The following is a 15,784-nucleotide window of genomic DNA, read 5'->3' as shown; positions in this document are numbered from 1 at the left end:
ATCTTTTTCTTTACATAGTTGAATGTGCTGACAACAAAATCACACACAAATTATTAATGGAAATCAAATTTATCAACCCACGGAGGTCTGGATTTGGAGTCACACTCAAAATCAAAGTGGAAAACCACACTACAGTCTGATCCAACTTTGATGTAATGTCCTTGAAACAAGTCAAAATGAGGCTCAGTAGTTTGTGTGGCCTCCACGTGCCTGTATGACCTCCCTACAATGCCTGGGCATGCTCCTGATGAGATGGCGGATGGTCTCCTGAGGGATCTCCTCCCAGACCTGGACTAAAGCATCCGCCAACTCCTGGACAGTCTGTGGTGCAACGTGGCGTTGGTGGATGGAGCGAGACATGATGTCCCAGATGTGCTCAATTGGATTCAGGTCTGGGGAACGGGCAGGCCAGTCCATAGCATCAATGCCTTCCTCTTGCAAGAACTGCTGACACACTCCAGCCACATGAGGTCTAGCATTGTCTTGCAGTAGGAGGAACCCAGGGACAACCACACCAGCATATGGTCTCACAAGGGGTCTGAGGATCTCCTCTCGGGACCTAATGGCAGTCAGGCAACCTCTGGCGAGCACATGGAGGGCTGTGCGGCCCCCCAAAGAAATGCCACCCCACACCATGACTGACCCACCACCAAACCGGTCATGCTGGAGGATGTTGCAGGCAGTAGAACGTTCTCCACGGCGTCTCCAGACTGTCACGTCTGTCACATGTGCTCAGTGTGAACCTGCTTTCATCTGTAAAGAGCACAGGGCGCCAGTGGCGAATTTGCCAATCCTGGTGTTCTCTGGCAAATGCCAAACGTCCTGCACGGTGTTGGGCTGTAAGCACAACCCCCACCTGTGGACGTCGGACCCTCATGGAGTCTGTTTCTGACCGTTTGAGCAGACACATGCACATTTGTGGCCAGCTGGAGGTAGTTTTGCAGGGCTCTGGCAGTGCTCCTCCTTGCACAAAGGCAGAGGTAGCGGTCCTGCTGCCGGGTTGTTGCCCTCCTACGGCCTCCTCCACGTCTCCTGATGTACTGATTTGATTTGGCCAGTCTCCTGGTAGCGCCTCCATGCTCTGGACACTACGCTGACAGACACATCAAACCTTCTTGACACATCTCGCATTGATGTCCCATCCTGGATGAGCTGCACTACCTGAGCCACTTGTGTGGGTTCTAGACTCCGTCCCACCACTAGAGTGAAAGCACCGCCAGCATTCAAAAGTGACCAAAACATCAGCCAGGAAGCATAGGAACTGAGAAGTGGTCTGTGGTCCCCACCTGCAGAACCACTCCTTTATTGGGGGTGTCTTGCTAAATGCCTATAATTTCCACCTGTTGTCTATTCCATTTGCAGCATGTGAAATTTATTGTCAATCAGTGTTGCTTCCTAAGTGGACAGTTTGATTTCACAGAAGTGTGATTGACTTGGAGTTACATTGTGTTGTTTAAGTGTTCCCTTTATTTTTTTGAGCAGTGTATATTAACATGGCTCTTTTTTAACACAAACATTTGTATTTATTATGGATCCCCATTAGCTGCTGCCTACTCTTCCTGGGGTCTGGCAGAATTAAGGCAGTTATACAATTTTAAATGCATTACAATGCATTCATTATAGAATTCACAACACACTAAGTGTGTGCCCTCAGGCCCATACTCCACTACCACATATCTACAACACAAAATCCATGTGTAAGTGTGTGTATAGTGCGTATGTTACCATCTTTATTTATTTATTTTTATTTCACCTTTATTTAACCAGGTAGGCCAGTCGAGAACAAGTTCTCATGTACAACTGCAACCTGCACAAGATAAAGCAAAGCAGTGCACATACAAACAATTGAGCAATTAAACACTGGAGTGATAGATGTGCAGAAGATGAATGTGCAAGTAGAGATACTGGGGTGCAAAGGATATTTTTTTTAAATAATACGGGGATGGGCCATTTACAGATGGGCTATGTACAGGTGCAGTGATCTGTGATATGCTCTGACAGCTGATGCTTAAAGTTAGTGATGGAGATATGAGTCTCCAGCTTCAGTGATTTTTGCAATTCGTTCCAGTCATTGGCAGCAGAGAACTGGAAGGAAAGGCGGCCAAAGGAGGAATTGACTTTGGGGGTGACCAGTGAAATATACCTGCTGGAGCGCATGCTACGGGTGGGTGCTGCTATGGTGACCAGTGAGCTGAGATAAGGCAGAGCTTTACCTAGCAAAGACTAATGACCTGGAGCCAGTGGGTTTGGTGACGAATATGAAGCGAGGGCCAGCAAACGAGAGCATACAGGTTGCAGTGGTGGGTAGTATATGGGGCTTTGGTGACAAAACGGATGGCACTGTGATAGACTGCATCCAATTTGCTGAGTAGAGTGTTGGAGGCTATTTTGTAAATGACATCGCCGAAGTCGAGGATCAGTAGGATAGTCAGTTTTACGAGGGTATGTTTGGCAGCATGAGTGAAGGATGCTTTGTTGTGAAATAGGAAGCCGATTCTAGATTTAATTTTGGATTGGAGATGCTTAATGTGAGTCTGGAAGGAGAGTTTACAGTCTGGCCAGACACCTAGGTATTTGTAATTGTCCACATATTCTAAGTCAGAACCGTCCAGAGTAGTGATGCTGGATGGGCGGGCAGGTGTGGGCAGCGATCGGTGAAGAGCATGCATTTAGTTTTACTTGCATTTAAGAGCAGTTGGAGGCCACGGAAGGAGAGAAGTATGGAATTGAAGCTAGTCTGGAGGTTAGTTAACACTGTGTCCAAAGAAGGGCCAGAAGTATACAGAATGTTGTCGTTTGCGTAGAGGTGGATCAGAGAATCACCAGCAGCAAGAGCGATCATTGATGTAAACAGAGAAAAGAGTCGGCCAGAGAATTGAACCCTGTGGCACCCCCATAGAGACTGCCAGAGGTCCGGACAACAGGCCCTCGATTTGACACGCTGAACTCTGTCTGAGAAGTAGTTGGTGAAGCAGGCGAGGCAGTCATTTGAGAAACCAAGACTGTTGAGTCTGCCGATAAGAATACGGTGATTGACAGAGTCGAAAGCCTTGGCCAGGTCGATGAATACGGCTGCACAGTATTGTCTTTTATCGATGGCAGTTATTATATCGTTTAGGACTTTGAGCATGGCTGAGGTGCACCCATGATCAGCTCGGAAACCAGATTGCATAACGGAGAAGGTACGGTGGGATTCGAAATGGTCGGTGATTTGTTTGTTAACTTGGCGATCAAAGACCTTAGAAAGGCAGGGTAGGATAGATATAGGTCTGTAACAGTTTGGGTCTAGAGTGTCTCCACCTTTGAAGAGGGGGATGACTGTGGAAGCTTTCCAACCTTTGGGGGTCTCAGACAATATGAGAGAGGTTGAACAGGCTAGTAATAGGGGTTGCAACAATTGAAATGGATCATTTTAGAAAGAGAGGGTCCAGATTGTCTATCCCAGCTGATTTGTAGGGGTCCAGATTTTGCAGCTCTTTCAGAACATCAGCTATCTGTATTTGGGTGAAGGAGAGATGGGGAGGTTTGGGCAAGTTTCTGTGGGGGGTGCAGGGCTGTTGACCCGGGTAGGGGAAGCATGGCCAGCCGTAGAAAAATACTTATTGAAATTCTCAATTATTGTGGATTTATCGGTGGTGACAGTGTTTCTTAGCCTCGGTGCAGTGGGCAGCTGGGAGGAGGTGCTCTTATTCTCCATGGACTTTACAGTGTCCTAGAACGTTTTGGAGTTTGTGCTACAGGATGCAAATTTCTGTTTGAAAAAGCCAGCTTTTGCTTTCCTAACTGCCTGTGTATTTTGGTTCCTAACTTCCCTGAAAAGCTGCATATTGCGGGGGCTATTCGATGCTAATGCAGTACGCCCCAGGATGTTTTTGTGCTGGTCAAGGGCAGTCAGGTCTGGTGTGAACCAAGGGCTATATCTGTTCCTAGTTCCTTTTTTTTTTTAAATGGGGCATGCTTATTTAAGATGGTGAGGAAAGCACTTTTAAAGAATAACCAGGCATCCTCTACTGACAGAATGAGGTCAATATCCTTCCAGGATACCCGGGCCAGGTCGATTAGAAAGGCCTGCTCGTTGAAGTAATTTAGGGAGCGTTTGACAGTGATGAGTGGTGGTCGTTTGACCGCAGACCCATTACGGACGCAGACAATGAGGCAGTGATCGCTGAAATCCTGGTTGAAGACAGCAGAGGTGTATTTAGAGGGCAGGTTGGTCAGGATGATATCTATGAGGGTGCCCGTGTTTACAGATTTGGGGTTGTACCTGGTAGGTTAATTGATCATTTGTGTGAGATTGAGGGCATCTAATTTAGATTGTAGGATGGCCGGGGTGTTAAGCAAGTCCCAGTTTAGGTCACCTAACAGTACGAGCTCTGAAGATAGATGGGGGGCAATCATGTGTGTGTATGCATGTGTCTGTGCCTATGTTTGTGTTACTTCACAGTCCCCGCTCTTCCATAAGGTGTATTTTTACCTGCTTTTTAAATCTGATTCTACTGATTGCATCAGTTACCTGATGTGGAATAGAGTTCCATGTAGTCATGGCACTATGTAGTACTGTACGCCTCCCATAATCTGTTCTGGACTTGGGGCCTGTGAAGAGACCTCTGGTGGCATGTCTTGTGGGGTATGCATGGGTGTCTGAGCTGTGTGCTATTATTTTAAACAGACATCTCAGTACCTTCAGCTTGTCAACACCTCTTATGAAAACAAGTAATGATGATGTCAATCTCTTTTCCACTTTGAGCCATGAGAGATTGACATGCATATTATTAATGTCAGCTCTCCGTGTACTTTTAAGGGCCAGCCTTGCTGCCCTGTTCTGAGCCAACAGCAATTTTCCCAAGTCCCTCTTTGCGGCACCTGACCACACTACTGAACGGTAGTCCAGATGCGGACAAAACCAGGGCCTGTAGGACCTGCCTTGTTGATAGTGTTGTTAAGAATGCAGAACAATGCTTTATTATGGACAGACTTCTCCCCATTTTAGCTAGTTGTATCAATATGTTTTGATCATGACAGTTTACAATCCAGGATAACTCCAAGCAGTTTAGTCACCTCAACTTGCTCAATTTCCACATTATTCATTACAAGATGTAGTTGAGGTTTAGGGTTTAGTGAATGATTTGTCTCAAATACAAGGCTTTTAGTTTAGGAAATATTTAGGACTAACTTATTCCTTGCTACCCATTCTGAAATAAAATAAAATACTTAATCAGTTATCTTCCTCAAATCAAGGGGATGCTGATGCAATCTTTGCAAGAGGGAGGGAATGTGGAATTAACCGTGACATAGCATGCCCAGGAGCAGGATTCGTTTCCATAGAAATTTAACTGGCTAAAAGGTGGAGCCACTTTTGTATGACCTGTCATCCCGAGTTGAACTCAGAGTTGACCAAACTTACCTCACTAACTCCTCAAACCTGCTTTTCATCATGTCTCAGAATCTGTTCCCGAAGTACAATTTCAACTGTCCCAAACTGAAGATGAACCATCCCAAATTAAATACTTAGTTTTGATATGCCAACATGGGTCTACTCTAGGACAGGTCAATCACAATTATTTAAAAGGCTAATAGGAGTACAACTGAAACAGAACAATGGGGCTGTCAACTGAGCCAGAAATTCACATTCAAACCTGTGCCCCTAAAAAGGCCAACTGTCACGCCCTGACCTTAGATTCTGTTTTTCTATACATTTTGGTTAGGTCAGGGTGTGACTAGGGTGGGTACTCTAGTTGTTGTATGTCTAGGGTTTTTGTCATCTAGGGTTTTTGTATGTCTATGTGTAGTTGCCTGTCAGCACTAATTTGTATAGCTTCAAGTGTCGTTTTGTTATTTTGGTTAGTTTGTTCAGTGTTCATTCTTAATATAATAAAGAATGTGTGCATACCTCGCTGTGCCTTGGTCCCATTCATACGACGAACGTGACACCAACATTGGAATAATATTGTAATCTATTTAGCATAAATTAACATTAAAGTCGAAAGGCTTGATTCTGTTGACATACTCGAGGCACGGTTCGTTCAGACCAAATGGTCACAAGTGCAGAGAGCAAGGCCAGTGCCTGTTGCCTGAGGATTTTATGTCATTTTATGAGGCATGTCTTACCTTGTTTCAAAGTAGCCTAGCCAAAATCAGACCATAGACATGTTGAGGGAATTATTTTATAAACAATTCCTTATGCCATTGAAACCAGCACTCTCACATGTTCTATAAGTGCGCATTGCTGCACTAATAATGTGAAGAAATAATAGTTTAATCAATATTTTAGGCTAAATGTTCTGATCTGTTGTATCAGCCTCATTGCTTTAGAATTTTTGGGGGATGTACAATGGTTTTATGAATTTTGTATCTATTGTCCCAGAGTCTGTTTTGAGCCGTCACTGTGGTGCAAAGCCACATAAAGCTGCTTGGCCCTTTACAGTGGGTCATTTTTTCCCCCTCAATCAAATTCATCATAACCTTCCTCCTCCCCGCAAGTTGCGCTACTGCAACACAACCCTGCCCATGCAGAGGCCAGTTATTTGGCTTCTATCTACTCTGCCTGGATCAGAGGAGAATGACTGCCCCTTCTCGTTGGGGCGGCAGGGTAGCCTAGTGGTTAGAGCGTTGGACTAGTAATCGGAAGGTTTCAAGTTCAAATCTCCGAGCTGACAAGGTACAAATCTGTCGTTCTGCCCCTGAACAGGCAGTTAACCCACTGTTCCTAGGCCGTCATTGAAAATAAGAATTTGCCTAGTAAAATAAAGGGAAAATAAAAAAATTAAAAATATTGACACCACGGGAGTTCATGACCGAAGACAATCATTGTACCAGTGTGCTATTGAGTCTTCATATAGGAATGAATGGTGTCACGTGAATGATGGTTTTGTCCACTCATTGGCATAGATAGACTAGAGAACAAGATAACAACAGTTTGACACCGGGCTCTTCTTCAGGCCTCCTCCTTTATCTGTTATACAAGCGTTTTTCATCATGAATCTTGTTCTGGAGGCTGCCCTACAGAGTGCTCACTAGCTAGCACAGCCACAAAGTCTAAAATCTGATTTTAAACATAAACATAACCCTAACCTTAACCGCTCTGCTAACTCTATTGCCTAACCTAAACCTTAAATTAAGACCAAAAAGCCCATTTTTGATTTCATTCATTTTTACAATATAGCCAATTTCGACTTTGCAGCTGGCCTGATTAAGGGGAAATCTCTCAGTTTTGCCTCCAGGATAAAACTCATAACAATAAACATCAACCTACATATTTGGAACAGACAGACTCACATCATGATATCTTCTCTCTCTCAACCCTCTAATGTTCTTGTCTAAATGACTAATATATGACACACTTATTTTACCACAAATGTGAGCTTGGGGTGATTACGTATAATGAAATCTATTAGGCAAATAAACGGATACAGGACCTGAAGACATTGTGTGCAGCCAGGCGTTGAGGAGTGAATTCCTCCACTACTTTATAATGAAAGACAGCATACAGTCAGAATTTAACAACGTCCTGTTAAAGATAATAATGGGTGATAAACCAACTGGGACAGACACACCCAATCCTAGCAACACACGTAAGGGTATTTAGGTGAGTACATCCTGAGCATTATGAAAAGTCCTTCAAATGAGTGGCCTGAAAATGTATTGAGGTATTAGTCGATGTTAATGTTCATTTAAGCAAAACAACAACTAACTTATGGGAAGACAGTGTTTGGTGGACAGGGTAAACAATAGAATCCTCACCATTCCAAATATTTGCTGATAACACCATGCTATGTGCCAAAAGAGAAAATAATCACCAGGTAAAAGCCCCAGGCTTCTCCCGAGGGGGACAGGAGTTCAATCTCCCCCTGAAGGAGAACAGTGCTCTTGGGTTTCAAACCATAACAGTCCTAATGGGCTGGGCAGGACCACCACCAGCACAACTGGTACTAGTCATGATACAGCACTGGTCCTGTCTGTAGACTAAATTCCTGATGGGCTGAAGACAATCAAAACCCCACCAGAGACCAGAGAGAGAAATATGAAAGTGAAGGGAGGATAAAATAAATAGAGGGACAAGCATTTCCTGCCAGGGAGCCACTCTCCTCTCCAGCTCCATCTATTTGTTTTCACATTCATTAACAGATCATTTACAGCCAACAGACAAGCGATGAACCTTCAACCCCAGGGTTAGCCGCTTTGGTAAGGCGGTGTTTGTGGTTGGATGGAATCTGAAATCCAAATTCAAATACACAGAACAAGAACCATTGGTAATAAAAAATAAAAAACACAATTGTAACACCAATGTTTGCGCTTTACTCAAAGCTGCGGCTGCTCTGACACGCTGTCTGGATAACATCTCTGGATATCTGCAACTCCAGATTTAGTCCAAATCGGCAGACTCTACTGTGTACTGTATTTACACTGAGTGTACGAAATATTAGGAACACCTTCCACTTTGCCCTCAGAACAGCCTCAATTTGTCAGGGCATGGACTCTACAAGGTGTCGAAAGCCCTGTTGACTCCAATGCTTCCCACAGTTGTGTCAAGTTGGCTGGATATCCTTTGGGTGATGGACCATTCATGATAAACACGGGATACTGTTGAGTGTGAAAAACCCAGCATCGTTGTAGTTCTTGACACACTCAAACCGGTGCGCATGGCACCTACTACCATACCCCCCCCATTCAAAGGCACTTCAATCTTTTGTCTTGCCCATTCACCCTCTGAATGTCACACATCCATGTCTCAATTGTCTCAAGGCTTAAAAATCATTCTTTAACCTGTCTTCTCCTCCCTTTCATCTACACTGACTGAAGTGGATTTAACAAGTGACATCAATAAGGGATCAAAGCCTTCACCTGTATTCACCTATGTCAGTTGTTCCTAATGTTTTGAACACTCAGTCTATATGATAGTAAAATCAAAAAAGAAACTTGAATTTAATCATTATTTTAGAATCTAAAATGTATTTACCTTGATTATTAACAGCTGAGTAAAAGTGCCACTTCATCAACTTAAGCAAGAAACAAGTAGCATTAAAAAAGCACATTTTTTCTTAGACATGCAACATCTAAGATAAGACACCTTCTACATGTACATTTTAGTAGCTGCTCTTATCCAGCTACTAGATACTGGTCCTCCATGGGAATCAAACCCACAACCCTGGTGTTGCAAGTGCCATGCTCTACCAACTCAGCCACACGGGACCCAATTCTAAATTCTATATTTTCTTTTACCAAAGGCCACAGCAGCAGAGACTGGTCTGGAAAGCTTGTAAAATAAATCTAAATGAAATCAAAATACAAACATCCTAACAATTAGAATAGAAATGTTCTGTTTCTTATTTCTAACCATTGTCTGCATATTAAGCGTGTGATTTGTTGAGCGTTTGGGACTTTGCTCCATGCGTTCCGGTGTTGGCTGAGGTCGCATTAAGGCAGCGATATCCATGCATAATGACCAGCATGAAAACGCCTGCAGATATTTGGGCTGGGCTTCTCCCATTGCTTTTAATTAATTTTCAGAAGACCCACGGAGGCCAAGCCAGATCTGAGAGTGAAAAGGCAGCTGCATGACATTTCAGTATAGGAGATTAATGACAATGAAAACTTTTGAGGGGAGAAAAGTAAAACGTTGCAGAATGAATGAAATGTCAACATAATGCATATACTGTATGGGACTGTCAAAACGTTACTGTGAACAGAATAATGGTTGTCATGCTTACTGTTTTGGACATACAGTGAATAAAGCTAAACCAGTTTCTTGGTAATTAACAAATGTCTTGTTACTTGTGCAGTTTGTCCCTTTTTTTGCCCCCTCCCCAGCCACCACTCATCTGGACAGGGTTATCCCGGAAAGACATGCGCTCCTTTTTAGATGAGGCAGAGGTCACTCTTTGGGGAGAAGATGCTTCTTTGTCTGCAGAAAAAGAGAAAGACACAAAAGAAAAATCTAACAACATTGCATGATATATTAGCATATCACATATCAACATTTCTCAGGATAAAGTATTTATGCCCTGATGCTCTTTGCCTGAAGAAAAATATATTGAAACATACCATTTATTGTAGTTTTATACAACGGGTAGGTCTAATACTGAATGCTGATTGGCTAAAACCGCATTCCAGCTGGTGTCTATTCCACAAGTTACTACCGGCTAAATCTATGACGTTAAAATGCCCATTTACTCTGTTCTGTTTGACTGCGCAATCCATTGTCTCATCAACCCAGACAGGTACTTTATAAACTTCATCTCCACTATAAAAATCATCTTGACATTATCTCACATTTCTTTTAGACTAACATTTAGTTTTCAACAGCGGAAATTTGTATAAACCTTGCTGTCTGTCTCTCCGACATTTACAACATGTCCAATAGTAATGAATGTGTCGGGAGTCTGATGAGTCAGACAGACAGGCAGGCAGCTTTTCTCAGGCAGTCGAAATCATTAATCAGCATAATTTTCATGGATATATACAAAGAACTACCAATAGAAAACAGGTGAAATTAAATTAAGTGCAGCTAGTTTGAAGTCTTTCCAGCTTCAGTTTGAAGTGTATGTGGTAGCTGCGTTGTTGGTTAGCTGTCGAACAACAGTATCCTGACGAGAGAGCACATTTTCTATGCCAGGTGAAGTCGCTCATCATTAGCTTATTGTTATGGATGTAAAACAGCTTAAGCAAATGCGGCTACCTCATTGTTATTCTGGCTGCACTGTTTGACGTGACTGTAAATTAGCCATAGTTGGCCAGCTAGCAAGCAAGGGATAATAACATTGGTTGCCAGTATGGCAATGGAACATTTAGAACGAACGACTGGATACAAAACAAAGACTGAATGACTGGGTCACGTCTCTGGCAACAGAAACCGATAGAACGAACTACCAGCCGGCTTGGGTAGCAACTCAAGATTTGCGTCGGGAATATATCTTGTGGAAAGATGAAATAGTATGAAGAAATTAATAAAAAATAATGTTTTTAATGAAAATAATGTCAATCATTATTTGAATGTGTTGGTAACCTGTTGTATAAAAGTGATAATGCCCTCGAAGCCGGTGTTTGGAGGATATAATGACATAGTTTGCCGGCCCTCGACGAAACAACACCTGTGCCAATATATCCTCCAAACACCAGCTTCTCGGGCATTATCACTTAAATATATTACACTAAAAAGTATGTGGACACCTGCTTGTTCCAAAATCATTGGGATTAATATGGAGTTGGTCCCCCTTTTGCTGCTATAACAGCCTCCACTCTTCTGGGAAGGCTTTCCACTAGATGTTGGAACATTGCTGCGGGGACTTCCATTCATTCACAAGAGCATTATTGAGGTAGGGCACTGATGTTTGGCGATTAGGCCTGGTTCGCATTTGGCGTTCCGATTCATTCCAAAAGTGTTCGATGGAGTTGAGGTCAGGGGCTCTGTGAAGGCCAGTCAAGTTCTTCCACACCAATCTCAACAAACATTTTATTAATTTTTTTACCCCTTTTTTCTCCCTAATTTCATGATATCCAATTACAATCTTGTCTCATCGCTGCAACGGGCTCAGGAGAGGCGAAGGTCGAGTCATGACCAGCCAAACCACACTTCTTAACACCCGCCCGCTTAGCCGCACCAATGTGTTGGAGGCTACCGAAGTCAGCCTGCAGGCATCTGGCCACAAGAAATTGCTAGAGCGCAATGAGCCAAGTAAAGCCCCCCGGCCAAACCCTCCCCTAACCCGGACAATGCTGGGCCAGGATGTCCATGTCCCATCACTCTCTAGCAACTCCTTGTGGCAGGCATGCACACTGACTTCGGTCGCTAGTTGTACGGTGTTTACTCTGACACATTGGTGCGACTGGCTTCCGGTTAAGCGAGCAGTGTGTCAAGAGGCAGTGCGGCTTGGCAGGGTTGTGTTTCGGGGTACGCATGGCTCTCGACCTTCGCCTCTCCCGAGTCCGTACGGGAGTTGCAGCGATGGGTCAAGACTGGAACTACCAATTGGATATCACGAAATTGGGGAGAAAAAGCGGTAAATAGTACAAAAATAAAATATAATAATAATAATATTTCCCTTCATTGGAACTAAGAGGCCTAGCCCGAACCATGAAACAGCCCCAGACCATTATTACTCCTCCACCAAACTTTACAGTTGGCACTATGCATTCGGGCAGGTAGCATTCTCCTGGCATCTGTCAGATTCATCCGTCAGAATGCAAGATGGTGAGGCGTGATTCTTCACTCCAGAAAATGCGTTTCCACTGCTCAGGAGTCCAATGATGGCGAGCTCTACACCACTCAAGCCGAGCTTGTGTGACCTACCACTACCACTGTTGTTGCTCCTAGATGTTTCCACTTCACAATAACATCAATTACAGTTGACCAGGGCAGCTAAAGCAGGGCAGAAATTTTACAAACAGACAGCCTATGACGGTGCCACAATAAAGTCACTGAGCTCTTCAGTAAGGCCATTCTATTGCCAATGTTTGTCTATGGAGATTGCATGGCAGTGTGCTGAATTTTATACACATGTCAGCAACAGGTGTGGCTGAAATAGCCGAATCCACTGATTTGATGGAGTGTCCACATACCTTTGTATATATAGTGTACATATAGCGTACATTATAGCAACTACTTTGTATAGCCTAGGCTACCACACTGAAATGCATGGACAGCTCCTCATGCAAAGTGTATGTACTAAACTCTGTTAACGGGAGGCTGTAGGGGAGGCTGTTCCATTTCACCTGGGGATCAAAACTAAGCTCTCCAAACACAAGAACAAAGGGAGCGTGTCTGTGGGCATGATGTGTTCCACGTGTACCGGCCACAGTGAGCCAGACGAGCCCCACACAGGGAGCTCAGCAGTGGGGAGGATCACGAGGAGGTGGTGGGGGGCTGGAGCACAGCACACATTACAGGTACTGACCAGCTCCCAATATCTGCATGGCTGGTGTCCCATATAGTGTATCATAATCTGTATGTCTATTTTTTTTATGATTCATTGTAGGGAAAATATAACTCCCTCACACACAATTTTATCTCTACACATTTATTGTCAGTCAAATACCTTTTTGAAGGTACCCTAGTGGATAAGAGCGTTGGAACAGTAACCGATTTATCGCTACTTCAAATCCCAGAGCCGACTAGGTGAAAAAAATCTGAATATGCCCTTGAGCAAGGCACTTAACCATAATTTCTCTAGTAAGTCGCTTTGGATAAGAGCTAAATTACTAAAATGTAAATGTTTTAAGACTCCCTTTTTATCATTAAACCATACTAAATATAATATTGAGTATCTGAGGCCACAGCTTATTTCCATCTGAATGGTTTGATCCTTCAACGTTTTATTGAAAACACTCAGCCAGCCACAGGGGTCATTTTGTGCTTGTTTGGAGAAACTATTCAGAACTTATGTGTCGAAATGTTGGAAATAAAATATTTATTTATTTGTTTGTTCCGAATCAAAAACAGAGGACAAAACAAATATTGTCTTTATTAACACACATGTTGGTAATTTAGTTGCTATTTTCAAGGGTCATGCTATTAAAAAGTAGGTAAATAAATAAACGGTCGCACATTCCCTCGACCGCTGTGACCAAACAAATCGCTTTCAGTCATTTTACTCCCATTAGCTTTGAATGGGAACAACATTGAGGCAGTAGATAGGTAAGTTAAGTGGTTTCTTCTGCACAAGTAATAAAAATATTTAGTGGGGCTGAAAACACACTTCATGGCTCCGCCCCAGCGAGCGGTGGGTATCACATTGCAATAGGTTATAGAGTTTTTACATGGTCTTTACTGCCATGGCAAGCTAAGTGAACCCCTGACTTTAAAGCTGGATACTTTGATATAGTCTCTATACTCCTTCAGAGGCAAATTAAATATTAAAATTTTGTTTTCTGATAAGATATTTTTGCTGCTTTAAACTGGCATGGATTCTCCCTGCTTATACACATTTTCAAAAGAGAGCTTCCAGTCTATGGCACTACTGCTTTACTTTGGTGAGTTGCCAGCTAAGAGCTGTACCATTTATCCATGAAATAACTTTTAGATATTTGGCTAATTAAATGCAGTTTCCCAGTTTATGAAATATCAAATTGGCTTTTGAAAAATAAACCAGTCTTACACATACATACATATTTCAATTGACTAAGTGTTGTTTGATCACAGAGCCGCACAGAAAGTCTCTCTCTTCACCCTGCTCTAGGTCCTACAACAACGTGCCTTTATCACACAGCGAGTCACTGCCCTCGTGGATATCATTTAGTAATCATCATCGGAATCTAATTTAGCTTCGTTAGGAAGGAACAGTATTTGTCTTCTTTTTTAGATTCCTGCAGCTTGTTTAATCTGGTCATCTGTTTGTTTCCTGGCTGTGTCTGTCAGAAGCATCTTTGTCACTCAAACTCCTGAGCGGAAGGCTGTCTGACAGAAAGGCCAGTCATTCTTCTCTGAAAATGACTTTTTTGCCTGTTTCTTGTCGAGGAGCAGCGCTCTGTCCCCTTCCCGACCCCGCCCCAAGCTCCCAATCGACCCGGGGCACTAAGCCGGACCCGTTATCCCTGCTCTGCCACACACACACATATACACACACACAACGCAACAGATGCATACACACGCACACACACACAATGCACCCACATTGCACACACACAGACAGAAATAACACACACACGTCATATTATCATAACCTACTATTCATCAGATTTATGACAGTAGTCTGTTTGGAACGTGTGCTGGCCAGGCAGCTCATCTCATCCTAAAGCTACAGTGATTACATTTAGATCATTGAAAAAGTGATTTTCATTATACAAGACTTGTGTCTTTCTAGATTGGTCCACTGCTCACATGTGCCTGATATCATACCGCCTCTCACAGACACATATCTTGGCTCTTACTTTTCAGTGACTTTAAGTGACAGAGAATGTTCTGTCTTTAGTGACATTTAAATGGAGGGCTGAAAAAATATTCCTGCTAATTTACACCTAAAAACCAAATCATGGAATAAACATTGGAAAGGAACATTTTTGATTTGCTTGCAAAGGACAAATATTCCAATTAGGAAATCTTCGGAATATATTAACAAATTGACACATTTAATTATGTATGAAATAGTGGTAAACACACACAAAACGTGTATGTTGAACTAAATGTTTAGTGGTGCGTAAATCCAGCAACAGGTAAAACAAGACAAAGCATTTGGGAAGGTAATAGGTGGGCTAAATAGTAGCTTGGTTGGGGTTAATAACATTTAAACTAATTCAATTCAGGAAATAAACAGAAATTCCAATTCCAAATATTGCTCATTCATATGCATTAAGGAAAATGTGAATTGAATGTTCAGTTTACTTCCTGAATTTAAATGGAATTGACCCAACTCTGCTAGATAGTGAGTCTGAAGAAAAAATGTAAAACTCACTTAGTTGCCCCATAAAGTTTCTCCGAGCTTCATTGTGTTCTTTGTGAGGCGGGGAGGTTGACGTTCCGCTGGCCCGCGACTTTGGGGCCTGGTCTGGACCTTCTCTGTACCCTGCTACAGCCTACAAACACACACACACACACACTGTTTAAATAAGGTCAAACATAATTTTTCTCACGCAACTGGCCCCAACATTTTGAAAACATTCAACAGCTAACTACGCGCTCATGTGCTCAAAGCAGAAAGGCAGTGCGTAGTTGAGGAAAGGGAAAGGGGGTGGTTAATTCAAACTGCACAGGGAGACCTGCGGTTTTCAACTTCAAAGAGTTGACTAGCATCAATATCATTCTCTGTTCTACATAAACCACACTGCACTGACACTGGTATTTCTACAAATCAAA

At 42.9% G+C, this 15,784-nt stretch overlaps 1 protein-coding gene across 1 annotated transcript in view; it reads right to left on the bottom strand.

Moving 5' to 3' along the window:
• Positions 1 to 6,798: 6,798 nt before the first annotated feature.
• The window catches only part of lrriq1 (leucine-rich repeats and IQ motif containing 1), a 49,828-nt gene continuing 40,842 nt past the window's right edge, over positions 6,799 to 15,784 (bottom strand). Inside the window, exons 25-26 of the mRNA XM_029668879.2 lie at positions 15,384 to 15,504; positions 6,799 to 9,901 (exon numbers count right to left, since the gene is read on the bottom strand). Of these exons, the coding sequence (XP_029524739.2) occupies positions 9,768 to 9,901; positions 15,384 to 15,504 (255 nt within the window). The 3' untranslated portion in view covers positions 6,799 to 9,767. The remainder of the gene's footprint in view (positions 9,902 to 15,383; positions 15,505 to 15,784) is intronic.

This window comes from Oncorhynchus nerka, linkage group LG9a (assembly GCF_034236695.1).
Source record: "Oncorhynchus nerka isolate Pitt River linkage group LG9a, Oner_Uvic_2.0, whole genome shotgun sequence".
In the NCBI taxonomy this organism is placed as follows: domain Eukaryota; kingdom Metazoa; phylum Chordata; class Actinopteri; order Salmoniformes; family Salmonidae; genus Oncorhynchus; species Oncorhynchus nerka.
This window is presented reverse-complemented; position numbering and strand designations above follow the sequence as displayed.